Source organism: Schistocerca serialis, chromosome 2, assembly GCF_023864345.2.
Source record: "Schistocerca serialis cubense isolate TAMUIC-IGC-003099 chromosome 2, iqSchSeri2.2, whole genome shotgun sequence".
NCBI lineage: Eukaryota > Metazoa > Arthropoda > Insecta > Orthoptera > Acrididae > Schistocerca > Schistocerca serialis.
Genome location: NC_064639.1, coordinates 679972886 through 679991254, shown reverse-complemented (window position 1 = coordinate 679991254; position 18369 = coordinate 679972886). Strand labels below are relative to the sequence as shown.

General features: G+C 39.8%; 1 protein-coding gene across 3 annotated transcripts in view; it reads right to left on the bottom strand.

Annotated features, from left to right (window-relative positions):
• Positions 1–18369, bottom strand: part of LOC126457790 (integrator complex subunit 13) — a 249485-nt gene that overhangs the window by 17522 nt on the left and 213594 nt on the right. The window contains exon 14 of one of the 3 annotated variants that reach the window (XM_050094375.1): positions 16766–16968. The exons of 1 other annotated variant lie outside the window; for it this stretch is intronic. In XM_050094375.1, coding sequence (XP_049950332.1) covers positions 16897–16968 — 72 coding nt within the window. In that variant the 3' untranslated portion in view covers positions 16766–16896. Of the gene's footprint in view, positions 1–16765; positions 16969–18369 lie in introns of those variants that run through there. One more of the 3 variants, XM_050094376.1, reaches the window with a different exon arrangement.

Sequence of the window (18369 nt, the reverse complement as noted above, 5' to 3'; positions counted from 1 at the left end):
AATGCACGCTCAACATTGGTGTAAGCAGGCTGTAGTAGTAGTGTCTCCCATCAGCAATGTGGCAGCAAGGAATGCCAAGTCAGGATTGTGGTCACACCAACAGACAATTGTGGTGGCTCCCAGGACAGATACCCATGCTAATGTGTTATCACAGCTCTTCAGAGAAAGCAGGCACAGACAAACTGTATGAATGGCAGCATCAATGTCTTGTAGCAATGAAGTGTGCCCACACAGGCAGTGGTGAGCAGCAGCAAGGTTTGGCTGCACAAGTGATGACAGTTGGCAGCAACATATACCAACACAGGTTAATAAATAGCAGTAGACCTGACTCATACAGTCTGTGATGGATTGGCAACTAATTGGTTCAGGCACGAACCATGGTTCTCCAGGGTAGGTGGCCATTAGCTGATGGAAATTAGCCAGAAGCTGGCCTGCCAGCTGGGAGGCACCAAATCAGCAGCATTTAGGCTTAGTAGGAACAGCAGGCCCACAGATAGTGAAGACAGACTCTAACAGTGGCAGCTAGTTGATCTATTTCTTAACAATGCCTTTTGTAGTCATCCCCTCATAGTTGGCTCCTGTCAGCAACTGATTATGGCTCTCTGAAACTGGTGGTATATATGCAAGGCTGGACTGCTATTGTCTCAAAACAAAATTTGTTTTGCCCTCTGAGTCAAAAGGACTGAAGTGAATGTGTGATCATTGAGCAATCATGACATCATTGCCGCAGCTTTTCCATTGTGTCAGCATATTCACAGCTTTGGCTATTAGGTAACTATCCTTTCAAGGATGGTCCCTGTTGTGTCACCATAATCCAAATACAGCATCTTACAAAGAAATACTTAACCAGTCCCACACTGCGGCTTTTTGCATCAGTTTGGTGTGACATCTGTGGCAAATTCAGTCACTGAATTTTTCTATTGTGTTTACAACCAAGAGCCTTGGCAGTCACACAGAAAATGACAATTAAATATTGTGTCTTGTTTAACTCTATCAGCAGTTTCTTACCTCACAGCAAAATTTTTATTTAGACTAATGTTGTTATTGTGGAGTTGAGCCCAAAGAGTGGTTTAATGCAGCTCTTCATGTTATTCTGCCCTGCTGCAACCCGCATCCATTTTGAACCTGCTTACCCTAGGTAAGACTCAATCACCCTCTATACTGAGTGAGGTAGCACCGTGATTAGCACACTGGACTAGCATTTGGGGGGATGATGGTTCAAACCCACATCTGGCCATCCTGATTTAGGTTTTCTGTCATTTCCCTGAATCATAACAGGCAAATACCAGGATGGTTCCTTTGAAAGGGCCAAACAGATTTCCTTCCCCATCCTTCCCTCATCCAATGGAACTGATGACCTTGCTGTTTGGTCCCCTACCCCAAATGAATCATCCAACCAGCCTCTATAATATTCTCAATCCCCCCTCCCCCCCCCCTCCCCCAGTCACCACTACTACCTAATTAATGATTCCTTGATATCTCGTTTTCTTTAGTTAATTTCAACAATAAATTTCTATTTTCCCCACTTGCATTCAGTATCTCTTAATTAGTGATCCGATTTACCCATCTAGTCTACAGTGTTCTCTTGTATCATCACCTTTCAAAGGGTTCTATTGTCTTTATCAACCACTTGTCACTTCCATGCAAGCCGACACTCCAGACAAATACCTTCACAAGAGACATTTGATATTAACAAGATCCTCTTTTTTCGAGAAAGGTTTCTGTTGCTATGTCAGTCTGAATCTTATATCTTCTCTGCATTGATCATCATCTCCCATTTTGCTGTTCAAATACCAAAACTCATCTACTATATTTATTGTCTTGTTTCCCAGTTCAATTCCTTCAGCAACAACTGATTTATTTTGAGTACATTTCCTTGCTGTGTTTTACTTTTATTAATGTTCATCTAATAACCTCTTTTCAGGACATTCTATTCAACAGTTGTCCCAAGTCCTTGCTGTCTGTGACAGAATTATGATGTCACTGGCAGACCTCAAAGTTTTTATTTTTTCTTCACATTGCAGATTTCTTCTTGGTTTTCTTCCAGCTTGCTCAGTGCACAGACTGAATAACGTCAGGGGTAGGCTACAACCCTGTCTCACTCCCTTCTTAACTGCTGCTTTACTTTCATGGTCTTGACCCTTACAACTTATAATGAGTCACCCTCCTCTAACATTACCTTTTTTTATAGAAATAAGTGCTACCATGTATACTATCAATTCTTGCATCTCAGCTGTTTCACTAAAGCAATTCATATGATTTTGTATATGATGTATTATTTTTCAGGCTAAAATGTATAAAAAAGAAATTAATATGCTACAAACAATATGTACTACAGTCAAAATTACCCTTCTTTTAAGAATAATTAAATTACAAAACTTCTGGCATTTCTAAAGTTCATATTATTAATTGCACAATCTAAAGCAAATTATTAAATTTATTTCTGTATTTATTTATAAAATAATGTTATATCTTGGTGATGATTCTTCTGTTGTGAAGAAAATATGTAAACTCTGTGCTCTGTAAAGTCTGTGGAATAGTTAGTACTGTAGACAGTAAATAGTCGTGGACATGCCTCAGAATGAAACACAAATATTTTGCTAATCTTGTCTCTAATAATGTAATTTGTGGTGTGATAAAAATGGAGATTGTGAAGTCAGTGTAGTATAGAAGAATGGGGTAAAAATGAAAGGATATTTACAGCAATAGAAAAATCTTCATCAGTTATTTAGTGCAACAAGAACCCAAAATGTTAAACAAAAATTTCCAGCAGCAAGAATGTACTCCTAGACACAACAAGACTTAGAGCCATGGAAACAACAATGAGATAATGAATATAAGTAAAAAGTTATTATTTTGTGTATCTTACACCTTTGAAAATAGGGAAGGTACTAAGATAGTGAATTTAATAGTGATGTGTGGGTGAGTAAAATTACAAACTGCATTCTTGTTTCTGCCCAAGGAGTAGATGACAGTTACAGAACACCCTCTGAAGAGACATTTAATCCTCAGATATGCATATAAAATATTGTCAAAGAGTTGAATATGGCAATTTGATATTAATTATTATGTGAATTACACAGCAGTTAATAAAGAAATTCTGGTGGAACATCAGGTTCAAGTAAACTTTATATCAAGACTCTGTGATTAGTAGGAATATTTTTTCTTAATACTGAAGCCACTAATTACATAAATTCTTTAATGACTGCTGGTGTTCACTAGAATTTGTATTTGACTCATATTATGCTCACATTGTATGCATTTATTTCACCAAAGTTTTCTATATAATCGTTCAGCAATCTTAATTACTTGCAACATTATTTGAAATTAAAGAGAAATTATGCAATCCTTTATTAGAAATGTAGACATACACTGATTTTCAGCCCTAACAGCTATGAACTATGTGGCTACTATTAATTGAAAGCATATTGAATTTGTAACTCCAGCTTATGCTGGGAAAATGACGCAACTTATATTTTGGTTATAAATTATAGAATGTAATTCACATTGTTAATTTCCATATATTTTCTTGTTTCATGCTTCTTAACTGTTTATTTCACAAACTACCTACACATACTCATCAGGAAATAATGTACCTAAATTACGCTGTCCACAGCTTATATCCGCATATTAATTTTCTATAGTAATTTTGTAAAGTTGCATCTTAAGCTATATTACTGATTGTTATTAAAAGTATAAATAGACATGCACTGTCATTATGCAGATCATAGCCAGTTTTCAGAGAGTCGAGATGTAGTCAGTTAGTAATGCCAACTGTTCATTGCTCCACACGACATACATGGCAATAAAGGAATTCACTGCAACACCTGAACTTTCATAGGTGATTTCCACGATGTGGCAAGATTGCTACAATTTGTTACAGCAACATACTGCAGACAACAGGTCATCAATAGCAAGCAGTGATGAAGATCTAAAAGTTAGTATTAAATTCTACCTTGGAGTTTACATCACTCGAGAACTTTATTGACATTTTCAGTGTTATTAGTTTCAGTCTAAATTTTTGCTACAAGCACATTGTGTTCTGTAGCTGCTGGAGAAACCTTTTTTATAGTTCATTTTTGGTGAGACTACTCAATTTCAAACTGAACATTACTTTTTTGCAGTTTTAAATAATTATATTTTTTAGCATTTCCAGCAATAATGTTGCATGACCTAGTGGCGTCAATAGGTCATATCGACATAGACAGCATTAATATTTGGGACTCAGGTCGCTCATCCAAGTTGCCATGTTATTTCAGTCTGTTCTTATAACTTGTACTGTGTGCACTTGTATGATAATTGTCGAAATCTATGTATGCGCAGATATTAGTGGGGACTGTTTATTCCATATACTGCTATTCATATCCTGTTCCCATTCTGGTGACCCCGAAGTTTCTATGCCTTCCATGACTTCCACACCGGGTGTTGTAAATCAACAGGTTATGCGCACGCCGCCATGGCCACCACATCCAATGCTTGGATCAAAGATTAGGAAGCCCAACTATGACCGCCGGGCCCCTTCAATCCTTCCCCAATGGCTAGCCCTCGATTACTCCACAGAGATTTGTGATCTCCAACCATGTTAACCTCAAACTTTGTTGTTCTACAAAGGTCAAGTGCTAACACCATTAACTCAAACAGTGGAGTCGGGTTTCATGTCGCCGGACTGTGCTCGCCAACATGTGAAGTGTGAAGTGGATAATATTCAGAACTGTGTACCTACCAAGTGATTGTATAATGTTCAAAGCGATCTACATTTGCAGAAATACTTTGACTCTCAACGCGTCGCAACAACAGTTGCTGTCGTGTCGTGTACAATGCTGCCATTTGTGCAAAATGCACCCGGCCACTATCAATTGTGACCTGTTCCAGTTTTGCCTCATTTGCAGACTACCAATGGACATTTTCATGCGCAAAATTCTCCTTGCCCCCCCCCCCCCCCCCCCCCCCCCGCCCCCACCCCCAGACTTGCTCAACTTTTTGACCATGTGGGTTCGAGTATATCTTTCAGCATTTTGCCTTCCAGGGGCATCTTACCACACCACAGTGATCTTCCGCTAGTTCCACCAGTAATTTATAGTCCAACCCCATGGGACATGGCTTCATTGTGTGTGGAGAACCCACACTTGTCACACGAGATACCAACCCACTACCTGCTGCTCCCATCGGCCCCCCACCCCCCGCACCCCCCCTCTTCCCCCCACCACCACTCGCAGGGGGCCCTGGTTCTGACCGCTCAGCAGCTCGCCTCTCCCACAGATCCGCCTGTGTCTGCCATGCCAGCCTTCTACATTATTTTCAAGATGGGCAAATTCAAATCAGTACCTGCAATCTACAGTCTAGTTTACAGGACCCCTACACATATCACATGACCACTCATTCCCACAGTACCAACCGTGCCAGCCGTGTCGTGTTTTTGCAGCACGCCAAGGACAATGCAACCTGCCATTGCAATGGATGTTCTTGCCAGTAACACACCCATGCCTACTGTGCCGGCCTGCTGTATGGCCTCTCCTGCCATGGACCAGGCGGTTTTCCAAGGGACACCGAAGCTGCCTTCGTCTCCTCCCCGAGGCCATCTGCCAAAGTTGCCACCTTTATACAAAGACAACCCTGTATCATGGTTTCCGCTTGTCAAGGATCTTTTCAAGTTGCATCACGTGTCCAATGAAAACTCTAAATTCCTGTCTCGTTACACACCTCCATGACCATTTGGACTTAATTTGTGATCTACTCCTCTCGCCACTGCTTCCACCAAAGTACGAGTTCGCGTGCAAGTGCAAGGTTGACAGCAGACGGTTGCCGCGCATTCCGACCCGCTCCATGCCCCAAGCTGCATGCGCAGCCACCCTCTCCAAACAAGCACAAGCTGCACTCATGTACTATACATGTGACTTTCATGCTGCCTTTTCCCACTCACACTAACGGCTATGCCTCGTCGCGCCCTACCCGTCCAAAAACTTCGCATCAGGACTTTGGTCAGTCTTGTGTGCAGTTCTCAGTTTCTTCCGTTGCTGATGGAATGACACACAAGATAGTTACCACTGCCAGCCCTCCTATTAGGCACAAGGTTAGACACCTCAAGCCTATTAAGTTGTGCGCAGCCCAGCAGCAAATTAACAAACTTTTGGAGGCAGGTTACCTGCTACTGTCAGACAGCAACTGGTCTTCACTGATCCACCTCATCCTCAAACATGATGGTTCTTTCAGAATTTGCAGTAACTACAAACGTTTAAACACTCGTACTTTCATGGACAATTACCCCATGCCTAACATAAATGATTTCACTCGTAAGTTATCAGGTGCTACAATCTTCAGTGTTACTGCCTGTAAACGTGCCTACCACAAGATTCCTGTAGCGCTGGATGACATCTCTAAAAATGCTATTATCACACTGCTTGATTTGTTCCAATACAACTTCATGCCGTTCGGCCTAAAAACGCAGCGCAAACGTGGCAGCATTTCATTGACTCCATATTATGACAGTTCCAATTTTGCTTTGCATATCTGGATGACATACTCATTTTCAGCAAGTCAGCTGAGAAACAAGAAAATGATTTATCCATGGTCCTCCAGATCTGGAGCTCCAACAGCGTCAAGGTCAACAAAGAAAAATTCCAGTTGTGTCAGCCTTCCATCACTTTCTTGAGGTACACTGTCTCCACCAATGGAATACAGCACCCAAATCTCGCATGCACGCTATCACTTCACTGCCACCCCCGGCCACTTACAAAGAACTCCAACATTTGCTGGGCAAAATAAATTACTACTGTCGTCACCTGCCTTCTGCCGCCACCGTGCAGGCCCTCCTGACAGATCTCACTGTTGGGTAAACAGACTTCAGGACTCAAACCTGTTCGCTGGACTGCACCTATGCTGGAGGCTTTCAATGCATTAAAGACTTCTGTAGCTCACGCCATGACACTCACACACCCCGACCCCTTGGCCAAGTTGTTCATCACTATGGATGCCAGTGACTTCGCAGTGGGAGGGGTACTACAGCAATGCAAGGCAGGCACAGTTTCCCCTCTTCATTTCTTCTCTAAAAAAACTATCAACAGCTCAGAAGAAATACTCCGCTTTCAATAGAGCACTCCTTGCAGTCTATGAGGCTGTCAAACACTTATGCTCTCACATGGAGGGTCACTCGTTCTTCATCCTCACAGATCACAAACCACTCGCAGACGCTTTCTGCAACCCCCCCTCCCCCCCTTTCAGTGTCCTCTTTGGAAACCATGCTGACTGTTCTGGACAATATTATGCAGATTATTAAAGATAACTATCTGGTTACATGCAGCACTTTCAAATATTTTGGAAAATATTGATAACAATGAGACAGGTTGATAATTAATCACTTCTTCATGTGTGCCATTTTTGTAAATGGGTTGTATTTCAACATACTTCAGTCTATCAGGAAAACATCCTCCCTCGAAAGATTGATTCACTATAAGGGACAGAGGATGTGCAATACTATGGGTGAATGCCTTTATTGTTTTTGTAGGAATTTTGTCCCAGCCTGCATAATTTAGATTCTTCAAGGACATTATGATATCAGCTTCTTCAGAATAGGATATGTGGGTGAATTTAAATTTACTGGGGTTACATAAACTGGAAACAGGATACATGTTTGGTGGTGAAAGTTCATCAGTTTTATGTAGATTTATGAAGTGGCTGTTAAACGGTTCACAGATTTGTGTAGGGTCCCAAACAGTCTCACCTTCAACCAACAGTTCAAGTTTCCATTGTCTGCCTTTTGTGATGCCAATTTCATTCTTTACAATAATCCATATTGCTTTAGACTTACTTTTAGCATTTGAAATGCAATTATTATTTGCCAATTTTTTGGATTGTCTGACAACTTTATCAAACATTTTTTATATTTCCTTACATAATTTAAGAATTCAGAGTCTTGATTGACTTTCACCTCCATATGAAGTTCTCTTTTCCTCATGCATGAAATCTGAATACCCCTTGTTATCCATGAACCATTCCTAGGTGTGTCAATTTTTATCGTCATAAAAGGAAAACATTCATTGAACACCACCAAGAAGGCCTCCAGAAAGTTACTGACATTTTCATTTACTGAGGACTTAGCAGTAAATGGCCATGAGATGAGGCTGATTTTATTGAAAAACATTTCTATATTTTCCCATTTCCTTATTTGTGTGCTTTTGGCTAACACAGGGTAATGGCACTAATAGAGCATTGTGGGCTGAGATCCCTAAGATTACTATACATTTTTCTGTAGTTTAAGCTGCTAGCAATGCTATCTATGCAGGGTGCTGATGTAGCAGTTACCCTTGTCATTTCTACAAATTTTGGAATAAAACCATATGTGGACATCAGCTCCTTCATCTTAAAAGGCAAATTTGTCATTTTATCTCACATCTATATTAAAATAAGCACAAACAAAAAATTTTTTACACAAATTTTCAGTTTTGAGTTGGTGGATCAAATTTTCAAGTTTGACCAGAAAACTGCATGAGATTGAGTAACCAGGGGTACGATATATGCTGAATATCAGCATGTTATAGTCCTTAAGTTCTATGCAGCAACTCTCAAATGTGTATTCTTCATTTAAATTATTGAAATTTTGCTTAATTTGGTATTTTACTGATGAATGAACCAGAATACATGAACCACCATATCCATTGTCTCTACAGAAGTTAGCTGCTACTTCATAATCTGTAAGTTTGTTCAATAAATTTATATTTTCATCTCTAAGCCAATGTTCACTTAATCAAATAAACATAACAGACCATTTTGTTCCCTCTAGAAATATTTCTAAGTCATGAAGCTTACTGACCAGATTAATTGATAAACCTCCAATATTCAAATTCATGATAAGCTTATTATTTGCTATTCTAGATTTTATGTCATCAAAATTGTCTACTCTAAACTGGCCAGACACAACTTTTTGTAGATTATCTATCTTAATGTTTTTTTCCTCCCAGTTTCTACTAAAAAATCCTTAAGATGGCATGGTGGTGAAGTTTTTCTCTAGTTATGAGTGGCTCCTATTGATTCTTCTGCTGTTGCTTCTTCTGTTGATGTTGTTGGTCCTTCTGTTGTTGCTTCTTCCCTTGTTGCTTGTTCATGTGATGATGATAGTCCTGATTCTGGCAATGCTGATGCAGCCACCACTTGTGACTCTCTTGTTGTCTCTGATGATGGTGGTTCCGCTGTTGATCGAGACGATGTTGCTGCATCTGTAGTTCCTACCACATGTGATGAGGATTGTCTTGCTTCGGTCGATGATGGTTTTTCTGCTGCTGGTGAGGGCTGTGCTGTATCAGCTGATGGTTTTGTTTCTGATATTGATAATGGTTTGTTTGCTGCTGTGTGGTTTTGTTTCTGATATTGACTGTGGTTTATTTGTTGCTGCAGCTTTTGATGTGGCTTCACTGCTGTAGTTGGTGGTGGTTGCTGTACTGTTATTCAGCTACTGGAGACAATTATGATTTAAGTTCAGAGAACATCATTAGGTAACTGAAGATCATCACTTTCAAATAATTTAAACAATTTAAACAGCACAGTACAGGAAAGTTCACAGGAGGCACAAATGTTATCTGTTTAATATTTAATTGGCATTTGGAGTGACAGCTCATGGCACTGATGGTAACTGCAAGTTAGTGTGCTGAAAGTTACCACACTGCCCAGTCCACCTAACTGCAGCATCAGTTCATCACAAGCTAAGGCACTTACAAATTTCTGTACTGCAGGACTAGTATCACATGTTCTGTCTGACTGCAGCAGAGTTCAGCATGACCTATGGTCACTTGCCAGCCATTTGACTCCAGCACCATTCCAACATGACCTATGCTTCCTGCGAGAATTTTTCTGTAATTTCCTTTCACACAACCTTTAAAAAATTAAATGCACACCAAAAAATTTGTTTTTATCAACTTAATATCTGATATACCGTGCATCACAGGTGGATTGGGAAGTCAGCAATAGCCCATGCCAGACTCCCAGTGCCAGAAGCTCAAGCAGCCCCAGCGCTGCAGTTGGGCAGACTTATGCCTTTAATATGTCTGGCTGAGTCCAAGGCATTCTCCCATTCACCGATAGATGGCATCAATTTCAGAGTTGCAAGGAACTTTAATTCATTATACTTCAGCCAGAATGAATTCATTATACTTCAGCCAGTAAAACTGAAGAAACTGCAAAAAGGTGGGAATTTAAGGAGATGGGACCTGGATAAACTGACTAAACCAGAGGTTGTAGAGAGTTTCAGGGAGAGAATAAGGGAACAATTGACAGGAATGGGGGAAAGAAATACAGTAGAAGAAGAATGGGTAGCTTTGAGAGATGAAGTAGTGAAGGTAGCAGAGGATCAATTAGGTAAAAAGACGAAGGCTAGTAGAAATCCTTGGGTAACAGAAGAAATATTGAATTTAATTTACGAGAGGAGAAAATATAAAAATGTAGTAAATGAAGCAGGCAAAAAGGAATACAAACGTCTCAAAAATGAGATCGACAGGAAGTGCAAAATGGCTAAGCAGGGATGGCTAGAGGACAAATGTAAGGATGCAGAGGCTTATCTCACTAGGGGTAAGATAGATACTGCCTACAGGAAAATTAAAGAGACCTTTGGAGAAAAGAGAACCACTTGTATGAATATCAAGAGCTCAGATGGAAACTCAGTTCTAAGCAAAGAAGGGAAAGCAGAAAGGTGGAAGGAGCATATAGAGGGTCTATACAAGGGCAGTGTACTTGAGGACAATATTATGGAAATGGAAGAGGATGTAGATGAAGATGAAATGGGAGATACAATACTGCGTGAAGAGTTTGACAGAGCACTGAAAGACCTGAGTTGGAACAAGGGCCCGGGAGTAGACAACAATCTATTAGAACTACTGACGGCCTTGGGAGAGCCAGTCCTGAAAAAACTCTACCATCTGGTGAGCAAGATGTATGAGACAGGCGAAATACCCTCAGACTTCAAGATGAATATAATAATTCCAATTCCAAAGAAAGCAGGTGCTGACAGATGTGAAAATTATCGAACAATCAGTTTAATAAGCCATGGATGCAAAATACTAACATGAATTCTTTACAGACGAATGGAAAAACTGCTAGAAGCCGACCTTGGGGAAGATCAGTTTGGATTTCGTAGAAATATTGGAACACGTGAGGCAATACTGACCCTATGACTTATCTTAGAAGCTAGATTAAGCAAAGGCAAACCTATGTTTCTAGCATTTGTAGACTTAGAGAAAGCTTTTGACAATGTTGACTGGAATACTCTCTTTCAAATTCTGAAGGTGGCAGGGGTAAAACGCAGGGAGCGAAAGGCTATTTACAATTTGTACAGAAGCCAGATGGCAGTTATAAGAGTCGAGGGACATGAAAGGGAAGCAGTGGTTGGGAAGGGAGTGAGACAGGGTTGTAGCCTCTCCCCGATGTTATTCAATCTGTATATTGAGCGAGCAGTAAAGGAAACAAAAGAAAAATTCGGAGTAGGTATTAAAATCCATGGAGAAGAAATAAAAACTTTGAGGTTCACCGATGACATTGTAATTCTGTCAGAGACAGCAAAGGACTTGTAAGAGCAGTTGATCAGAATGGACAGTGTCATGAAAGGAGGGTATAAGTTGAACATCAACAAAAGCAAAATGAGGATAATGGAATGCAGTCAGATTAAGTCAGGTGATGCTGAGGGAATTAGATTAGGAAATGAGACACTTAAAGTAGTAAAGGAGTTTTGCTATTTGGGGAGCAAAATAACTGATGATGGTCGAAGTAGGGAGGATATAAAATGTAGACTGGCAATGGCAAGAAAAGCGTTTCTGAAGAAGAGAAATTTGTTAACATCGAGTACAGATTTAAGTGGCATGAAGTCGTTTGTGAAAGTATTTGTATGGAGTGTAGGAGGTATTGAATAGGATTGGGGAGAAGAGAAGTTTGTGGCACAACTTGACTAGAAGAAGGGGTCGGTTGGTAGAACATATTCTGAGGCATCAAGGGATCACTAATTTAGTATTGGAGGGCAGCGTGGAGAGTAAAAATTGTGGAGGGAGACCAAGAGATGAATACGCTAAACAGATTCAGAAAGATGTAGGTTGCAGTAGGTACTGGGAGATGAAGAAGCTTGCACAGGATAGAGTAGCATGGGGAACTGCATCAAACCAGTCTCAGGACTGAGGACCACAACAACAACACTTCAGCCAGTTTTCACAAAACATTTATAAAATATATTCACAAAGCTCCCTCTTAAATCAGTCTTTCTATGAATGAAAATAGTATCAAAATACCTGCAGTACTTCCTGAGAAAAGCCTGAACATTGAGAAAGAAACCAAGCAGCTACACAACTTATATGCACTGCTCAGCAAAATTTAAGGATGAGCTAGATTATGTAATGTTGCATATCATTTACTCTGTGGGAATGAATGATAGTGCAGAAGCATGTTGCCAGAGGTCTCCCAATCTTGCACAGTACGCTAGACAAATCATGGTGTGAGGTCAGTATAACTATAGAGCCAAATGGGGCTGGCCCCACAACAAGAGGCAGTTGAAGGAATGGGAAAAGATATTGTGTGTCAACCAGCAAGTAGCTACAGTGTGCCAGAGTGGTGTTTTACATTACAATATGGCCTGGAGACAAGGTCTTGATGACTTAACATGGGGAATAGTCATTAGGAAGCTGAAAGAGGGATAAAGTCTAACGAGTGTATCCCAGGAACTAGGTATTGCTCACAGCATTGTTTCACGTGCATGGGGAGTATTCTGAACCACAGGCACTACTGCCTAAAAGAGAGGTTCAAATGGCTCTGAGCTCTATAGGACTTAACACTATGGTCATCAGTCCCCTAGAACTGAGAACTACTTAAACCTAACTAACCTAAGGACATCACACAACACCCAGTAAAAGAGAGGAAATGGTGTACCGTGATCATCTACCTCAACAGATACCTGCTACATGTAACAGGACTGTAAGGCATGCAATCACAGATCCACAATGACATGGTGAATGCATGGGAGTGGTCTCTTTGCTTGATGACCAGTATGTTATGTTCAATTGACATTGACACATCTGCTAGCATCGATGCAATGGTGCCACGAGCATAGGAACTGGACCAACAAGGAATGTGGTTGGTGCTCTTCCAGATGAGGACAGTTTCAATGTGAATAACAATTGCAGATGTAACCTCATATGGTGAGAGTTTGTAACACATAATGCACCCAGAACATTATCAAACATGGTGTGTTTTAGTGGTTCAGATGTTATAAAGTGGGGAGGAATAATGTTGCATGGGTGCATTGATCTCAAAATCTTTGAACATGCTACACTCATCTGTCAAGGTTATTGTGACATTGAAATATGTGGCTTTCAGGGGTGTATTTACCTCAGTTCATTTTTGTGGAACACAATGTGTGACTGCTTTGAACAATGCAACTGGAGGTCTCTTGGAACAAGAGGATATTCCACGAATGGAGTAGCCTGCCCGTTCTTCTGCTTTAACCTCACCACTCAAATGTGGGGTGCAATATGTCCATATGCACTAACGACCATGACCATGCCCCAAATTTGTAATGTCTAAGGGGCCACAACAAATTGTGGTGGCTTCAGTGTAATTATTGCCTTTGAACAAAAGTGTCACTTCTATTTGTATTAGTGCATATTTCTTTCAGTGACCTTCTGCACTACATTGCAGCAGTTCTTCCTACCTATGATCGAATTTTCGTTGAGCAATGTTACTTGGCAGTGACACAGCATGCTAAAGTTACTTTTATCCTTATGTTTTTCATACCAGTGTAAGGATAGATTATCTTCAAGTTAGTTTGGCCACAGAACTTTTATACGCACCTTCTACTTTTCAGATTTCCATTATTTCTGTAGTACTAGCTTGCCAGCTGAGCACTCAGTACTAATACTGGTGCTTCTCTTTACTTCAAATGTGTCTTATTTTCCTGTAGGTGACATCTATGTTTCTAACAGGCATATATGTTTCTACAATTTTACTTTTCTCCTCTATCCATTCCTGTTTTACCATTTTGTACTCCCTGTTAGTTCACTTTTTATACTTGTATACCCTTCTATGTGTTTCATTTCCTGCATGTTTCTGCTTTTATCTATTAAAGTAAAAATCTTGTGTGTTGTCCAAGGATGTCTACTGAGACTTGTCATTTTGCCATTTTATCTTCTGTTGCCTTCATTATTTCATTTATCAAAGCTACCAGTTTGTCTTCAATTGCACTTCTTTCTCCAGTTTCAGTCGATTGCTGCCTAATGCTCCCCCTTTCAAACTCACAACAAATTCTGGTTCTTTGTATTTATCAACCTGTTACCTCCTTAGTTTCCTAGCCTCCCCCCTTCCCACCACCAATTTCTTCAGTTTAAATCTTCTGTTCATAACCAATACGTTATAGTCATAGTCCTCACCTGCCTTTAATATAGTTTTACAGTTTAAAATCTAGTTTTGAACTCTCTGTCTTACCACTATGTAATCTATCTGAAACTTCCAGTGTCTCCAAGTATCTGCCATGTCTACTACAACCTTTTTTATGATTCTTAAGCCAAATGATCACCATGATTGAACTGAGTTCTACGCACAAAATTTATCTAGTAGCTTCCTCTTTCATTCCCTTCCATCAGTCCATGTTCTCCCACCACTTTTCCTTGTTTTCCTTTTCCAGTCACCCATCAGAATTAAATTTTTTCTGCCTTATAGTGTATTTAAAATTAGTTGCAAATTTTAACAGTTCAGTCTGGAGTGAGTGGAGGGGGGAGCATAGTTGCCAGCGTGTGCTGAGCGACACATGCATGAGTGAAAAACCTAGGATGAAATATTCATAAATCCCTCACGTCTCATAAACAGTCTGAGATATCAAAACAAGAGTTTGGCAAATGATAGCATTCAAAGGGGGGGGGGGGGGGGGAGTATTTTTCATATGATTATTTATTTCTTGTTGTTCCTTGCCACATTACTTTTCAACTAGGCCCATATATTCTCTTCCAGATTTAAATGAGCATGATACAAAGAAAGCCTCGTTAAACTGGGCCCTTTAGTGTTAGCTAATTCACCAACCTGGCAGCATGCTGTGTTTGGCTTGTACAGCACTATAAGCACTGAACTCTGCCTTAAATGGTTCAAATGGCTCTGAGCACTATGGGACTCAACTGCAGGTCATTAGTCCCCTAGAACTTAGAACTAGTTAAACCTAACTAACCTAAGGACATCACAAACATCCATGCCCGAGGCAGGATTCGAACCTGCGACCGTAGCGGTCTCGCGGTTCCAGACTGCAGCGCCTTTAACCGCACGGCCACTTCGGCCGGCGAACTCTGCCTTATACATGCTATGTTCAACTCTATCCAATGGACTATTTCTTTCTATCCAGAGTAAAATATCTGCTTTCCTACACTGCATTTAAGAAGCTTTATCCATCACAACAGAGTAGTATGTATGTTATTTATTATTATATTCAAATTCAGAGGTATATTTTGCTGCAAAACATTATTAATGCAATGCCAACACAAAACACTTGTTCACAGTACCTGATGGCTGCAGAACACTTCAACACCAGAAAACACCATTTTACAGTGAGAGCTGATGAATATAGATACACATATAATGCACGACATGACATGGTGCTGTTTATCCACAATGTGACAACAGAGGTGCTTTACCAACTGCTGCAGGCAGCATGGGAAAATCGGCTTGCCATTGTTGTTACTTGGCCAATGGCTTTACATCCCCTCCATTGAGGCAAATGTCAAAAGTCTCAACCAATTTGAAATGTACTATAATGACTAATAATTTCTTTATCTTGTCACACATTTCTTCAATTGTGCCATCATCCACATTGCTAGTAGGCATAGACACTTGTGCTATGGTGCGTGATGGTGGATCATGGCTTTGGGTCTATCTTGGATTCAATGATGTGTTAACCATGCTGTCCATAGTGGTTAACTCATATTTAAAATTTCTTAATCATAATTAATCCTACATTATCCCTGTCTGAATTTTTTGTTGTTAAGCTGGTAATCGCTGGACCAGGATTCTTTTCTTCTTGCCAAACCATTTAATTAATTCCCATTATATCTTACTCCATCCTACAAAAGTCTCTTTTTAAATTCTCTAACCTACCTACACAATTAAGGGATCTCATAACACACCTTCCAACCTACAGATCAGCAGTTTTATTTGTTCTTATGTCTACATAAACTAGATAAGTATATTTTATAAATGGAAAAGAACATGAGCTTCGGGTATTAAAGGGAATGTTTTTTTACTGTTTATAATACTACTTAGTAAATGGCCAGCATATAATCAAATTTAACTATGAAACTAATGCTACCATATCATTTCCAATACTGTGTCAAATATCAAAGTAACATGTAACTCGATAACCTAATTCTAAAGTCATGAGATCAGGTATGGTTTCCTCTCATGAGATGATTTTGTGAAAGCCAGATTGAAAGTACATTAAAAAATTACATTCAGGGTGATAGGCATCTACTTTCACAGAAACATTTGAAAAAATTGAAAGGCCCGAGATGAACCTGTAATTCAAAGTACATTATTTAGCTCTTTTTCTTCTCTTATGGCCACTCTTACTGGTTATTTCACTCATTCAAAGGCTATGGGCTATTCAGAAACTTAGTGCGACTCTGTAACTACACTTAAACAGTACTGGAAACTGGTTCAGGCAAGGTAATGTCACACTGTATGCAAATAACTTCTACAATCACAAAAGTTGTCTATGATTGAGAATTTAATTGTACAACAACTTTACAAAAAATTTGTTTGGTACTTTGCTTACTGCTCTCAACATCTGTTCAGAAAAAAATATCCTTCAGTCTCATACTTAGAAAAAAGAATGAGCAACATTTAAGTTGTTAAAAAGTTCCCTGCAGTAACTGGTCTGCCTCTGACTTAAAAATTTATTTAATTTACTTTAAGAAAGTTTGAAAAAACTTCTTCGTCTATGTTACTGATGCTACGTCTCCAGTTCCATCTCTGCAACAGAAAATTTTTTCAAAAATGGTAGTGCATATAACAATGTGAATTATAGTGTGATTCTTTTATTGCTATTGCAGAATTAACTATTTTTGTGGTTTTTTTTAGGTGACATATGGGCTTTGCTACTGAATTTGAAAATTAAATTACAAGTAATGTGTATTTACAATGAGAAATAAATTGTCTTCAGGGGCTGATGAAGTACCTGTTTCAGTTCTAAGAAAATGTGCTAATGTCATTACAGAACCACTCTCACATATCATAAATATATCGTTATCAGATGGCGTGTTTCCCCAGAGATTAAAATTTTCAAAAATAAAACCACTGTATAAAAAGGGCAATATATATGAAGTGGGAAATAATAGACCAGTAACTTTGTCAACAATGTAAGAAGAGATTGATTGCTACTTACCAAGAAGAAGACAAACCAAGTTGCAGAGAGGCACGATTAAAAGACATTCACATATAACTTTTGGTCACAGCCTTCATCCACAAAGGGAGAAACACACACACACACACACACACACATACACACACACACACACACATACACATACACACACAAAATCGAGAACACCTCAAGCACACATGACTGCCAACTCCAGCATCTCTGCCCTGAAATGCTGGAGTTGGAGGTTGTATCTACATCTACATCCATACTCCGCAAGCCACCTGATGGTGTGTGGCGGAGGGTACCTTGAGTACATCTATCGGTTCTCCCTTCTATTCCAGTCTCGTATTGTTCGTGGAAAGAAGGATTGTCGGTATGCCTCTGTGTGGGCTCTAATCTCTCTGATTTTATCCTCATGGTCTCTTCGCGAGATATACGTAGGAGGGAGCAATATACTGCTTGACTCTTCAGTGAAGGTATGTTCTCGAAACTTTGACAAAAGCCCGTACCGAGCTACTGAGCGTCTCTCCTGCAGAGTCTTCCCCTGGAGTTTATCTATCATCTCCGTAACGCTTTCGCGATTACTAAATGATCCTGTAACGAAGCGCGCTGCTCTCCGTTGGATCTTCTCTATATCTTCTATCAACCCTATCTGGTACGGATCCCACACTGCTGAGCCGTATTCAAGCAGTGGGCGAACAAGCGTACTGTAACCTACTTCTTTTGTTTTCGGATTGCATTTCCTTAGGATTCTTCCAATGAATCTCAGTCTGGCATCTGCTTTACCGACGATCAACATTATATGATCATTCCATTTTAAATCACTCCTCATGCGTACTCCCAGATAATTTATGGTATTAACTGCTTCCAGTTGCTGACCTGCTATTTTGTAGCTAAATGATAAAGGATCTATCTTTCTGTCTATTCGCAGCACATTACACTTGTCTAGATTGAGATTCAATTGCCATTCCCTGCACCATGCGTCAATTCGCTGCAGATCCTCCTGCATT